This window comes from Python bivittatus, unplaced genomic scaffold, assembly GCF_059951505.1.
Source record: "Python bivittatus isolate LINGU-HERP-01145 unplaced genomic scaffold, Pbiv_v1 ctg000080_np1212, whole genome shotgun sequence".
NCBI classification, from domain to species: Eukaryota; Metazoa; Chordata; class Lepidosauria; order Squamata; family Pythonidae; genus Python; species Python bivittatus.
This window is the reverse complement of record NW_028277035.1, coordinates 81,941,778-81,955,684: the sequence shown is the minus strand read 5'-3', so window position 1 is coordinate 81,955,684 and position 13,907 is coordinate 81,941,778. Positions and strand designations below refer to the sequence as shown.

Sequence of the window (13,907 nt, the reverse complement as noted above, 5' to 3'; positions counted from 1 at the left end):
ATTCCCCTAAAGCTACAGGTCCTCTTTTATGGTCTCCAGCATACCTTGGGCGACCAAGAGAGAAACCTAAATATTCCCTTCTGCTCCACAATTTTTATCAATAGGGGGTTTTGATACAGCATTTAATTTTTTTTCCGAGAAGTTCAAAACTTCACCGATGGCCAGAGGCAACCTGGATACTAGCATTAGTGTACTCTGAATCATGATGTTCTTAGCAAGTTTTGTTACACTCGTTTTCCAAATGAAAATCAGATCTTCTCAGTCATAGAGAGTAAGATAATTATCTTTTTAAAATTTTGATTATATGTTTGGAAATGAAATAATGGAAGTCATTTTCACAAGAAGTAATCTTAAATATTTGTATCAAGTCCTCAATGGTTTTAAAGGTAGAAAATAAATAAGATAACCTTTATGTTTTATAGCAGTGCCTGCTTATGGCATTAAGGAATAATACATAATTATATAACTATTTCTGGGAAATCTTTACCCATGTAAAATGTGGATCATATAAATGTTGTAAAATAAGCATCTCCCCATGAAACCAATTAAAGGTAAGATTTTGTGATGAAGAACAGAGTATTCCAGCAGTAGGTATACTGTTTTTTTCTAAGAGAAGCATTTTGCAGAAAATTAGTTTGTGATCTTGCCTATTAAATGAAGTTTTGATCTGGTGAATTCTGCCTCTTTAAAGATTAAAGACATATATTAAAAATGTCTCCTGTTTGATTCAATTGTCTCCAGGCAGAAGATGAGTTTGTGTACTGGCCAAGTCGGGAAGAATCCATGAACTGTGAGGCATTTACCGTCACCCTTATCAGCAAGGACCGTCTGTGCCTCTCTAATGAGGAGCAGATCATCATCCATGACTTTATCCTTGAGGCTACTCAGGTATATAAAACATCTTCCAGAGGTGAATCTGAAATCTGCTTGACATTCAAATTCCTGCTGATGTTAGTTAATACTTGAGATGAATGATTTGCAATGGGATAAGTGCAATTGCTGTGTTTAGTCATGATGGACTTCTTATCTTTTACATTCCTCCTTCTCAGAGATTGTTTCTATAGTATCCCAATTTTGTTTTCAGCATACTGTTTCCATAGAAAGCTATAATGCTTCAGTTTTTACCAGAGCTGAACATGAAATGACTTCTCAAACAAAAACACACAATAGGTTTGAGATCCCACTTTAAAAAAAGAAAAAAAGCTTTCTATATTTCAAAGCTCAATATTTTCCTTTAGAAACTTTGCAATATATACTCACTAGCTGTTCTTCCAGATCCTACTGACAGCAACTTATTCAGAGTGCAACTTGTTCCAGAGCAGTAGACAGGTTTTGTTCAAAAATTAATATTCCTCCTAAGATTTACTAAATTTTCTTCCATGTTCCATGCAATTTCAGGATCAATGGAGAAATTCTAATGCTTCCTATAGAAGAAACTGTGCTCATATTGAAACTAATTTTTTAAAAAACAGACATGGTAGCAAAAAGCTATTTGCCTTTGTCACAGGAGTGGCCCAGACAAGCTAAGCTGTTGTTCAGAAAATATTTAACATGTTTTGTTATGTTCTGCAGCGAAACAGTATTGGAAATGCCAGGATGTTCTATATATATGGATCTTTGAATGACTGATTATCTCACATTTGGGACAGACATAACAAGTGCCATTTCTATTGTCATTATTTTATTTTAATTTTTTAATAATTAAAACGTAACACCGTTCCTTCATTATTGTCACATGCACTATGAGCAGTATCTAAACATCCTACTTGGCTAGCTATTATATTTGGACTCAGCATACAGTGGATTTAATGACACTGAACATCTGTAAGATAAATTTATTGATGGAGAAGTGTCCCCTAAATTTTAGAAAATAGGATATGGAGCAACATTAGAGATATGACTATTGCATCTGGAGTGTACACCTTAAAGCAAGGGGAGGTCACAGCACAGAACCATTAGGTACTACCAAGAATCACCTTTTTCTTTCTAGTAATATTGGGGAAGATTAAAAAAAAAACTTATGCCAGTAGCATTAACTCTTTATATACAACTAAGAGGGTTGGGACATTTGTTACCATCATAAATGAATTCGTTTCTGATTGCTTGGAGAGGTTAAATACTTGTAAAAAAAAGCTACTAATTTGGTTGCCATCTTGGCTCCTCCTTCCAGAGGATTATTGAAATACTTACACATTGCAGAGGCTGAAGATGTAAAAAAATAATTTTTTCAGTATAGAATTGGAATTAAAATGGTGAATAGTTGGGTTGATTTTCATTTCAGGATGATTACGTTTTGGAAGTTCGCCACTTTCAGTGCCCCAAATGGCCAAATCCAGATGCCCCAATCAGCAGTACCTTTGAGCTTATCAATATAATCAAGGAAGAGGCCTTAACAAGAGATGGCCCGACCATCATTCATGATGAGTATGTATATTCACTAAATCAATTTTTATACAGATTAGAGTAAATATAATGTACAAGTTTGTGAACTTTCATCTAGGAGGGAGGTAAAAGGCATTATTGACTTCTCTAGAAATATTAGAATTATGTTTTCATTTTCACAAACATTTTTCTTCCACTGTATCCTATTTTATACTGAAATGCAGTTCATATGAATGGAGGAGGATGGTTAGAAGCAATTAATCAGCACAGAAGCAATCTGTGTACTACAGATATAACAAAATTACAACTCCCATAATTTAAAGTTTGAGACTTGCAATGATAACATACATGAAGGACACCAAGTTAAGAAATGTTAATATAACATCTTAATTTAATATTAGATTAGCATGGTTTTCATTGTCCCCTACATTCATCTCAGATGTAATTCCTAAGTACATGATTAAGGCAAATCATGGGATTCTATAACCATGTTATCCACCCAAAAAATAGCTAGAAGTTTCTTTCATTATGAGATGTTACAACAATGACAGTGCTTCAGGGAATATAATAAAGGTCTGTTTTTGTTGGACTAAGTAAGTCCAAGTTCACTAATTCCCAATGATGATCTGAACAAGCCCTGAGTTGTATACTGAACTCTCAATCTCCATTTAAGAAGTAAAGCTCTTTGAAGATTTGTTTTAATTTTGTTTTAGCAAAATAATTGCCCCATTAGTAATCAAAAGAATAAATTCTTGGATGTGTTTGTAATGTCCAGGAAGTGTGATGTACCAAGGAAGCTTAGCTTCTTCACTGTTTTTTTACCTTTTAAGTCAGAATCCTAAATGTGAACATTTAAAGTTCTCCAGTACATTTAAACTGACTGCAACTTTCCCAGATCACAGGCAGAAATCTGTGTGATGCCAACTAGCTGAGATCATTTAAATGGGTATGCAAAGAATAGGACTTTTGCATATAAAGTATATGAACTGTTATTAAGGCATATAGTTTTTAGGGATGTTACCTTCTGTGTTTCCCACGCTCATATTTCAAGGAGCAAGCAGACTACCTTTGTTGGAAATAGACCATTACAACCAGTAAGAGTGCTTTTAAATTTTCAGATGGTGATTATGGTGATGATGATGATGATGATGATGATAGCAATAATATATTTTTATATTGCCCTTCATCTCAAAGGAGTGAAAAAAGGAAACTTTTAAAAACTTTTCAATAAAACTTCTAGATAAAATAGTTAACAATGATATCATTCATCGTAAAATAATAATAAAAATAATACTTGAACTTTTGTCTTACAAGAATTACAATTACACATCTGCAAAAGCAGAGACCATTGGTTGTGAGACTAAAAGATCATCACCACCACCACCCAAAAAATCCACACAATCTAGGAAGGAGCTTCTTTAAGAAATGGCTCTAGACAAATCAGTATCACCACTTTGTGATTAAATGGTCAAAAATGCAAATATTGTACTGGGACTGAAAGTGAAATAGAAAAAAGGAGCATTGTCTTGGACAGCTTTATCAGCCAAGCTGAGTGAGCGTTTCCGACTTAAAGTAAATTTTGTCTTTCAATATGTCAGGGCGTGCAAGTATTTTAAATGCCAACATCTCCAATATGTTCGTTACCGATTCTCGAATGTTGTCCTAGATTTTAAAAACTGAAATTAGTTTTACATACCTAAGAGAGTTTTAGACTTCAGTTTCTTGACCACCAGCCTACTTATCCCCATCCATGCAATATGGCAACTGAGAGAATTTTCAAGAGCAAATTCTGACATGATATGAAGTTCTGCCGATTTGAATGAACAAAAGCAAAAAAAAAAGCTCAGTGGGAATACAAAAAAACCTTTATTCCAATAATGTTTTTAATAAAGTTTCTATATATCCCTTGAATTCCTTCCCCAGTCCAAAAAACGATGTTCACTGAAAGTTAGTTTCAACATTCTTAGTCAGTTACCCAGCCTGTCAGACCAACAGTGTATTAAAGAAGATGTGTACATAGTTCCCAGCTTTTGGAAATGTTGGCTGGACGCATCATATACTACAATTATAACCTCAGGAGTTTTCCTTCTAACTTCCTAAAAATAGAATTTTAAATATTATATTTTGACTTGTTAAGGTATAATATTAAACAGAGATATTTTTGCCAACTTATATTCAGTCAGGGCTAGTTTTAATGTTCACCTAGTTTGTAGTCATTTTGCTGATCTTGCAATGTTCAAAACTGTTTAAAATTAGCCCAGTTATTAATTTGAGCATTTTGTCAGAGGCAAAAAAATCAAACCTGTTTCTAACACTGCCCGGTCATCTCTTCTGTAAGTCCCTTCTAGTATTTGTTATATTCAGTGAATTTTATTTTCATGTTTTAAGGTTTTATATAGTTCAGCTTTTAATTGCATTCTGAGGAAATGTAGCAGAAAACATATTTTTTCCATCTGTGCACTCCCCCCCCCCCCATTTTATTCCTTCAAGAACAAATGCTTGACAAAAACTGTAGGGTGAATTCAAGGAAAATTAAAGCTAACATAAAGACATAAAGGTTTCAGTTCAGCCTGATAAAACCTCCCCAGGGTTTATAGGAAATAAAATTATTCTTTGGGTTTGCAGGTATGGAGCAGTGGCGGCTGGAACATTATGTGCCCTTACCACCCTGTCCCAGCAGCTGGAGAATGAAAATGCTGTTGATGTTTTCCAGGTGGCAAAGATGATCAATCTGATGAGGCCTGGAGTATTTACAGACATTGTAAGTTTAGAACTGGGAGATACAGTTGTTGACGAAGAAGTCATTAAACAAAAAAATAATAATTGAAATCTATGCACAGGTTTTGTGTACAGTCCTAAGTTCTTGTCATGTGGGTTCAGATATAAGACATTTTTCTTCTGCTTTTCTTGTGGGATTTCTACATGTACTGTTGTCAAGCCGAACGCACAACCTTTTTGTGAAATCAGTGCTCTTCTTCCATTGATGGAAAAGCAGTACTCTCTCCCCTCACCCTCCCAAAATTTCTTCTAGAGATGCCTCTTTTTTTCTACTGATAGAAAAATCAGAATAAGATCATTGGATTCTACCCCAAGAGCCATTCTTCAGCAATATGCATAACTTTAGAGAACACTGTAGGGTGAAAATACCTTCTCTTTCATAGGACCATGCAGACGCTTTTTATTGGAGACTGCATGCATGCAAGTGAGCAATTTTGTTCCACAGCAAGACAAGATCACTTGTACAAGCACTAGTTAAAGATCAAAAGTGAATGGGAAACACTTAAATTGAAGAATACTGGTGATGCTTTTTTCGGGGGGGGGTACAATGTAGTTTTTCAGAAAATATTTGGAAGATGAGAAAGGAACTCTTGCATCATTTTGGAAAGTGAGGGTTACCCCATAATGTAAAGCTTATTGAGTTGTGTGAAGAGGCAAAAAAACACCTTTGGGCTCCAACTGGAATCTTAATACGTGAAACTGAACCACTCTGGAAAATGCAGTCTGAACATTCGGCTTGCTTAAGTATTAGGTAACTTAAAACATGTTGATCTTTCTGTTCCAGGAGCAGTACCAATTTCTTTACAAAGCAATGCTAAGCCTGATCAGCACTAAGGAAAATGGAAATGGCCCCCTGGCAATGGACAAAAATGGTGTTGTTATGGCCAATGAAGAATCAGATCCTGCAGAAAGTATGGAATCTCTTGTCTAAAAGGAATACTTAAAGGCACTTAATTTGTGGAATTTCTGAAGACTGAACTTTTTGAGGCCTTTTTTGCCAGACTCTAGGTTATACAATAACCCAATTACTTTTTTACACTGATAAAAGTTTTGATATTTATTTTTGCCATTTTACGTCTTAATGGTATCCTACTGAGCATTTGCACCTCTGTTTATTTCACACAGTGAAACACAATTTTATCTAGTTTGCACTATATGATCAGTGTTAACTGCCTACAGAGATATAATACAAAAGCAAACAAACCCTGATGACATTCCATGACAACAGACACGCTACTTATTAGTTGAAATACCATGATGTTTAGTTAATTGCTATAAGCCTTGGCTTTACCATTTTGGATGCTAGGCCAGAGAATTATTTTTGATTTACATGAAAAATGCTGTACCCTTGACATATTCCAATATTTATTGTTTAATTTTCATACTGTTATGGTTCTTTTGTATTCCAGTAACATGGATGAGTGGTGTTCTTCATTGTCTTTCACAAACTGTTGATCGCTAGATAAACTTTGGGAAGCTACTGAAATTCAGTTTAACAGCTGCTCTGCATTGTCTGGAATTCCTCTTTTGACTTCGTAAAGTTCAGTGAATTGCTTTCTATGGAACACATAAAATTCTATTCCCAAAATGCAGAGCAATTCAGATTTGTGATTTAATTTCAGACTTTGGAGTTATACTTTCATTAATTCCCCCAGGTGTTCTTAACAACATTTTCATTTCAAGAAAATATTTTGATCATATTTCCACTATGGACAATTTAATTACAGTGCAACAATATACAATCAGGTCATTTTATTCCAAAAGTATTTAGCAATATTTCCAATTCATACACTATTCACATTTACATGTATAGTTCCTTAAGTTTTCTGGAACAGAACCTCTGTCTTGACAGTATGTTATATGATGGAGAAAGGAATTTCTTAATTTCATAGCTGTTAGATGCCGTTTTTACAGGTGTGTAATTTTCATACTTTAGTGCTAAAACGTACTGATCCATATTACTGGTGAAGCGATCTAATAAAAAAAAACTACCTATAAGATTACATTCTTCCTCTTTTTTTAACAAAATTAATTAGTATGTATTTCCCAATTGCATTATTTCATTCTTAGATACTGTACATTGTATTACATTATTCTACAGAACAATCCTATATGTCTACTCAAAAGTAAATTACACTGAATCAAAGTATTTAGGATTACAACCTTAACCTGGTTCACTCCCTTGAAAAAACAAAATCTACTCATTAGTTTTAACATTTAATATTTTTGTTTCAAATTACTTTAAAAAGTTGTGCTTTCCAAAACATTTGTGAAGCTCAGTTAAATATATGGTCTCCTTACATTGCTTTTTTGAGACAAATTCATGGAGAATAGTTAGCAATGGCTCCTCAGCATGAAGGCTACATTTTATCTCCAGTATCAGAGGCAATAAGCTTCTTAGTTTCAATTACTGGGGGAAATGACCAGGACAATACTATTTTTGCTCATATTCTGCTTCTGGATGTGACACCAGTACTGGTGGAATAGATAGCCCTTTGGTCTTTATCAGTACTGCTTTCCTATGTTTTTACATTGTACAAATGAGAAATGAATTAGCTTCTAGTGAAATGCTTGAGTACACTAAAAATGATTGCATTTGGCTTTAATAAATAAGCAGAAGATGTAGAGAAACTCAGTAGAAATTACAGCATTAGTTAGAATAGTTAAAGAAAGCCTCCTATGCACTTTTGACAGCTATTCAAGAGAGCTCCTCAAACATCAGAGGAGGATAGGCAAGGTAGTCCCATTGTACTAGTAGAAGTCTGCAGGAAAGACATTAGTTTCCACCCAATGGCTATCTGGATTAGTTCAGTAAAAGCAGCTTGCGCACTCTCTGAATAAGGTGGTTTTAAACTTTTCCTTTTTTTCTGAATTTATTTTTCTATGTTTGCAATTCAAATTAGTAAAAATAATGTGCCAGCTTATGAAAGTAACAAGGTATGAAGACAGTAACAAGCCAAAGTGATGTTGCCTCATCTAAATGTTCCCTCTGGAGCTGTCAGTGTAGAAGTGGCTGAGCTTATATAAAAGGAATCCAGGAACAGTCAAAACAAATCTACTTGTAATTGTTAGAAGTAGATTAAAACTGGACTGTAAGCCAGAAATAGGCAGTCAAATATTCCTCCATTTAAGGCAAACATTCCTAGCCTATAGAAGGGATCATGGGATCAGTTACAACTTAGCATTTTCCTAGATATTTGGTTGGCATGCAGTCGTCATTTTCCCCATCGTATGAATTCCAACTCTGAAATGGTTTATTAACTCAGTAAGAACAAGATCCTTGTATATCCTACACCTTCATTTCTTCCTAAATAAAAATTACTTTGAACAGCTCCTCTAAAACATACTGAAAATTCTATAATTTTCACGTTCTGAAACATATTCATTCCAATATTAATTGCATTAAACAGCTCCAACCACTGCTACAACAATTATAATATAGGAACTACTATGCAATAATTGGTCTTCTAGTTATTGCAATATACAGTGGCATATCAACAGATACTTGCAGAATAAAACCACTATTTTCTTTAAAAATTATTTCAATTATTTTCACTAGAAATAATATAATAAATTAGAACATTATTTATTCAAAATAAAATGCACACACCTTTAGCGGATATAAATGGCCATCACTCATTGAGAAAAATAGTGTTTTGCCAACTTATATCCATCGAAGGCAGACTTTTTTTAGGGATTCCTAATGATAAACTAATCAGTTTTACAGACAACCACCAACATTTTTGAAATACTTCACAACTAAATCTCAAGGAATCAGATGACCTTAATTCTTCAATAGAAGAATTCAAAGTTGTTGCTATTGTCATACACACACACACATATTCCTATTCTCTCCACAAATCAAATCTAAATACTATATTTTTAGAAACAAAACTATTTCTTAAAATACATTTTCCTTAAATGTATTTTAAAGAATGGGAAGACTTAATAAAGCAAGAAAAATATCCAGTAAAGTGGCAGCTACTCTAACATTATGGCATGTAACTGCAATCTCAAAAATAAATGACTTGTACTACTGCTTATTTTAAATTTGCTAGTCAAATTATTAATGTGGCATTAAAGAAAATGCCCCAAATTTGCTAAATTCCATTACGAAGCATTCTTTGATACTGAGGTAAATGAGCTCCATAACATTATAAGAACCATGAACATATCACACTAAAAGCCAGTTGATGGCTCCAATCTTCTCAGTAAAGGAACTCCATACAGTGACGTTTAGTCAGTCCACTGCATTTCCATAAATTGCACTTCAGTGTAATAACATATTTAGTTATGCCATTTGTACTGCATCTGTTAGGACTAAGAGGCACATGGCTTGCACCCACATCAGGGATTGCAGTGCAACTGCTGCCAATGGGCATTGCTTCAGGAAATTACAACCATTGAGCACAATCACAATTTTGATTGCTTCACACCCAAATTATGTCAAGAAATGATTGGTTCAAGAGGTAAAAGAGGTGTTTTTGCTTTCTTTTTCCATTTTCAGTTGAACTTTTAATTTTGATCTGATTTTCATGAAAGGGAATAAAAATGCTTGTGACAAGACAGCTTGACTGCACTTCAGCTGCTATTTCCTAAGAGTAAATTTGAATGTGGATCTTAAAATTAAATTAGACCTATATCTAGCTGAAGCAAGACTGTTTTCAGGAAAAAGTCAATGCCATTTGAACTGGGTTTTCAGTGCTGATGTAGAATCTAGTCCGCAGGTGTGTAACTCCATTTAACATGTAATTACCTTCCATTTAATATTTATTAATTCTCTTGATCATTAAGCTTAACGTTGCAGGCAAAGAGACAAAGATAGAGGGGAAAGAATTGCTGTTCAAGATTAAATGTAAGAATGAACTCCACAAAATAATTTCACTGTGATATGAAAAACTGCACTACTGGGGTTACATTTCGGATTCTGTTTTGAAAAGAGGGTAACATAACATAAGCTCCAAAACAGAGAACTAGAGCAGTAATAGAAGAAAAGCAGTGAGTGCCTAATTCAATTAGCATATGAGTTTTTGTTATGCAAACAGCAGCAGGCTCAGAGCCATGAAAGGATAGAAAAGCTCTTCTACAAATATCAGAACAAACATTCAGATGGGAGTTTGGGGAAAGCATTTTCTTTTTCAGAAACATGGCAGAGTGTGTAGTAGAAACTACCTCTACCATCTCATCCCTCTTCAGTTCCAGACTTATGCATGCTTCTTCTTAGCTATTTATGTGACAAAAATGTGCACATTAATTGCAGTCACATAATTCATAATTGGAATCAATGGAGCAGGTTGATCAAGATTTGGCTCCCATTAAGTTCAATTTACTTTAAGCACAACCAACATCTCCTGGATTGGGGTTTTATGGCTGCTCCCAGATAAATGCTTAACAGTGTTTATTCCTTCACTGTTTATTTTACAGTTCTACTCTGCCTTGCTCTTCAAGATAGATCTTGTACCTGTTTATGAAAGGATCATTGTAGAACTGCTAATTGATATAAGCTATTTATATGAACAGATTAATAGCCTCATGATTCTTATGAGATACTGTTATTCATCCTTCCTGCTAGACTCAAGTTCTATCCATCTATGGAGAAAAATGGGATCTTTATGATATCTAAATGTTAATTTGTAAACATGAGTGCTTTATTCAAAAGAATTGGAACACTGAGCTTTACAAAAGTCATCTGGAATTAAGAAAACATAGTTATAACATGGATATTCTCAAACACGTGACCTTGTGTATTTGGATGCTCACCCCAAGGCCATGAGTCTATGCCTTGAGTTCCTTACTAATTCCAGTCTATTGAAATATCTTAAGCTCATTCCCAGTGTACAGTCTTCATCTGAAATATGTGTTTTATTTTGTATTGTTTGATCCAGCAGGTAATATTAGAAGCACTTTATATTAATTCATCAGTCATGCATAATGCTTTTTTTGAATTTTTAAAATCAATTCAGAATATAAATGAAAACATCCTAAGGTATATATTTATGTGTATATACAAGGAAGACAGAGTATTCAAACCTGTTCTAATTGGAGTTATAATGAGAAGAGAAAAAAGTGCTTCCTAGCTCCTCTAAATTATTTCTTTAAACTGAAGGAGACTGACTGGAAAGTACCGAACTATCCTCTCTTTCCTTTTTCATGACACAGCACAATGATTTGTTACAAATGCCTGTTTTCTTATAAAGTGCTATTCTCTTTTAAAGTTGAGCTATCCGTTTTACCAAAGAAGCATAATACTAATTCCTAGCAAAAATAATGGTACAATTAAAGGGGGGGGGGGACAGGAAAATGGCATGATCTGACATGCTTTCAAAATTCATTTTCTTCTGCTACCCATTCCCATTATTGATGCTTATGACAGTGAATTCTATATGAACTGGAAATGTCTCTAATGCATTTCTTTTTTGTTACAGATGTAATTCTCTACTCTGGCTTGTGTATCGTTTGAGCTATCTCTTTTGGTTGCCATTATAAACAATACCAGCTACGCCCATCTGTGTAGGGCAGGCATACCAACAGGGGGAGAAAGACAGACAGACCACAGGGAAAGTACTTGGCCTCAGACATTATAGTTTTAGCTATTTGACTGTTTTTAGTATTTTTGTTAGAGATTTGAAATGGAACCCTTTTCTACAGAGGATAATTAATTTCAAGAAAAAATGTCTTGAGTTTTAAGAATAAACATGTCTCCAGAAGAGGAGATAATCAATCAATTTTATAAAACGTCACAACTCTCCAACATTTGGGGTAGTGACTTTCTTTTTTTTTTTTTTTTGGTTCAACCTTTGAAACTAGCAAGCAGCCATTGTTTCTAAAGAACTAAGTGTTCATCTCTAGCCATTCTTTTCATTTCATCCATTTTTAAATAACAAAAATCATTACAACTGTAAATATTTTGTTGCTTGAATAAGCATCTTCTGGGAACTTTGTATCTATGGTATATAATCATAGAATTTTATATTTTCATATAAAGCTAATTTTTTTCTAGTTTCAACTTCATTTTTTTTTCCCTTTTGTGGTGGATATGTGACAACATATTTTATGTGTACTGAAGTAGTGAAATGCCATCACATTCCAAAAATGATTCAACACATGTTATTTCTTTGGAACAGTGATTGTTGATGCTGGATTTTCTTTAATTTCCATTGTCAGTGTGTGCAATAGGAATTAGACTTAACCAGTCACTGGATAAGTTTATCTCTTTGACCCATTGGGAAAATGTGGTATTTGGTTTTAGGGGAGTTCTTACTTTTTTTTTCTTTTTTGTAACTTGAAGAATTTCCATTTTGTTATGTTTAAAAGTATATCAAATCATTCTATTATAGTGTTATTTAATATGTAAATTGTATTGCTATACATAAAATAAAGTATGGTTTTTGATGTATTTATAATAGTTGATTGATAATTTCAACATATTTGCACATACACTGTGTAAATTAAAACTTGTGCTTTATAAGAATAAACAAAAAGATGAACAATGTAGCAAAAAGATCCACGTGCAGAACTAGTCACTTCTGCTTAGATGCAAGTGAAGTCACCATGAATCAACTGCTGGGTAGTTTGGTTTGGTCTGTTTTTTAAAACATTTGAAAATAAATTATTTATAGATTGTACATACATACAAATTAAAAGCTATCCCTCATAACTTGGAATGATCTTCCAATCCTCCTAGTGAGACAGATTCCATCTTTTATTTTAGTCATTCCTTGCAAAGGACGCTTCATTGAATGAAACTAGGTTTCCGTTTTATTGGAAGATAAATATGTTTAAATGGTTCGGTTCTTCAGTGCAAGTTCAAACTAGACTAGAATGTGGATGAAAAATATATTCTATGATGTTAATTGATGAGAGACAGTTCTCTGTTCCCAGATAGAGAAAAACAGCTTGGCCTTCCCATTCCTCCTCTTACTTCCAAGCTAGCCTCCATTTTTTACTTTTTCAAAAGTTGGAAAAGCCTGCCTTTGTAAAGCTTCCAAAAACACTGGGCTGGAGGTTGAGCCAGGGACAAACTGGGAGGGGTTTAGGAGCTAAAAGGGGAACAAAGTAAGTGTAAACAGTGTAGGTAAAGTCTCCTTTGAATCAAGTTAAATTCTGGTCATTTCATGGAACCACCCATTTACCTTCATTCAGGACCTTTTTCAACTGCCAAGTCTAGCCTGCATTTGTGGGATTCCCTGGTAGTCCTCTCTTCAAGCATTTGCCTGGCTGTTGAGCTTCCAAGCCCAGACAAGTTCAGCCATGTGCTGCCACCTGCTGAGACAAACAATGGGATGAAACAGAAAAGAACGAAAGGGATGCAAACATCTGTTCCGATAGGAGGATTCTTTGCCAACCTTTATTAAATCATCTTTTTGTAGCCTATCCTAATTTTCAAGAACCTGACCAAAAAAAAAAAAAATCATTAATTTGCCCTATTGCTGTCAACTTCTTTATGGTGACTACCACAATCACCATTCTTTTCTCAAACATATATGTATAGCAAAACATAAGGTAAGTGCTAAAGAAAAATTTCAAAACAGAACTTGGGAAAGCAGGCCTATATTGTCCAAGATCTGGAGTAAACCAATGAAGAAAAAATTCTATACATATACTGCTAGTACTAAATAAGTAGTGCTTTGCATAAAAGCAATATTGTAATTTGCTATAAGAGACAACTTAAAAACTTTGACTCCACTCCTTTGAGTGACTTCATAGCATCACCCCTATAGTCCTTTCACCCTTCTTAGAACAATAAA

The 13,907-nt window shown here is 34.1% G+C and overlaps 1 protein-coding gene across 8 annotated transcripts in view; it reads left to right on the top strand.

The window, feature by feature from the left end:
* The window catches only part of PTPRG (protein tyrosine phosphatase receptor type G), a 610,625-nt gene extending 598,109 nt beyond the window's left edge, over window positions 1–12,516 (top strand). For 3 of the 8 annotated variants that reach the window (XM_088134426.1, XM_088134423.1, XM_088134421.1), the window contains 5 exons: window positions 742–888; window positions 2,282–2,424; window positions 5,008–5,143; window positions 5,945–6,071; window positions 11,586–12,510. In XM_088134426.1, coding sequence (XP_087990552.1) covers window positions 742–888; window positions 2,282–2,424; window positions 5,008–5,143; window positions 5,945–6,071; window positions 11,586–11,620 — 588 coding nt within the window. In that variant the 3' untranslated portion in view covers window positions 11,621–12,510. Of the gene's footprint in view, window positions 1–741; window positions 889–2,281; window positions 2,425–5,007; window positions 5,144–5,944 lie in introns of all 8 variants that reach the window. The other 5 variants (XM_088134425.1, XM_088134422.1, XM_088134420.1 and 2 more) reach the window with 4 other exon arrangements.
* Window positions 12,517–13,907: the final 1,391 nt, after the last annotated feature.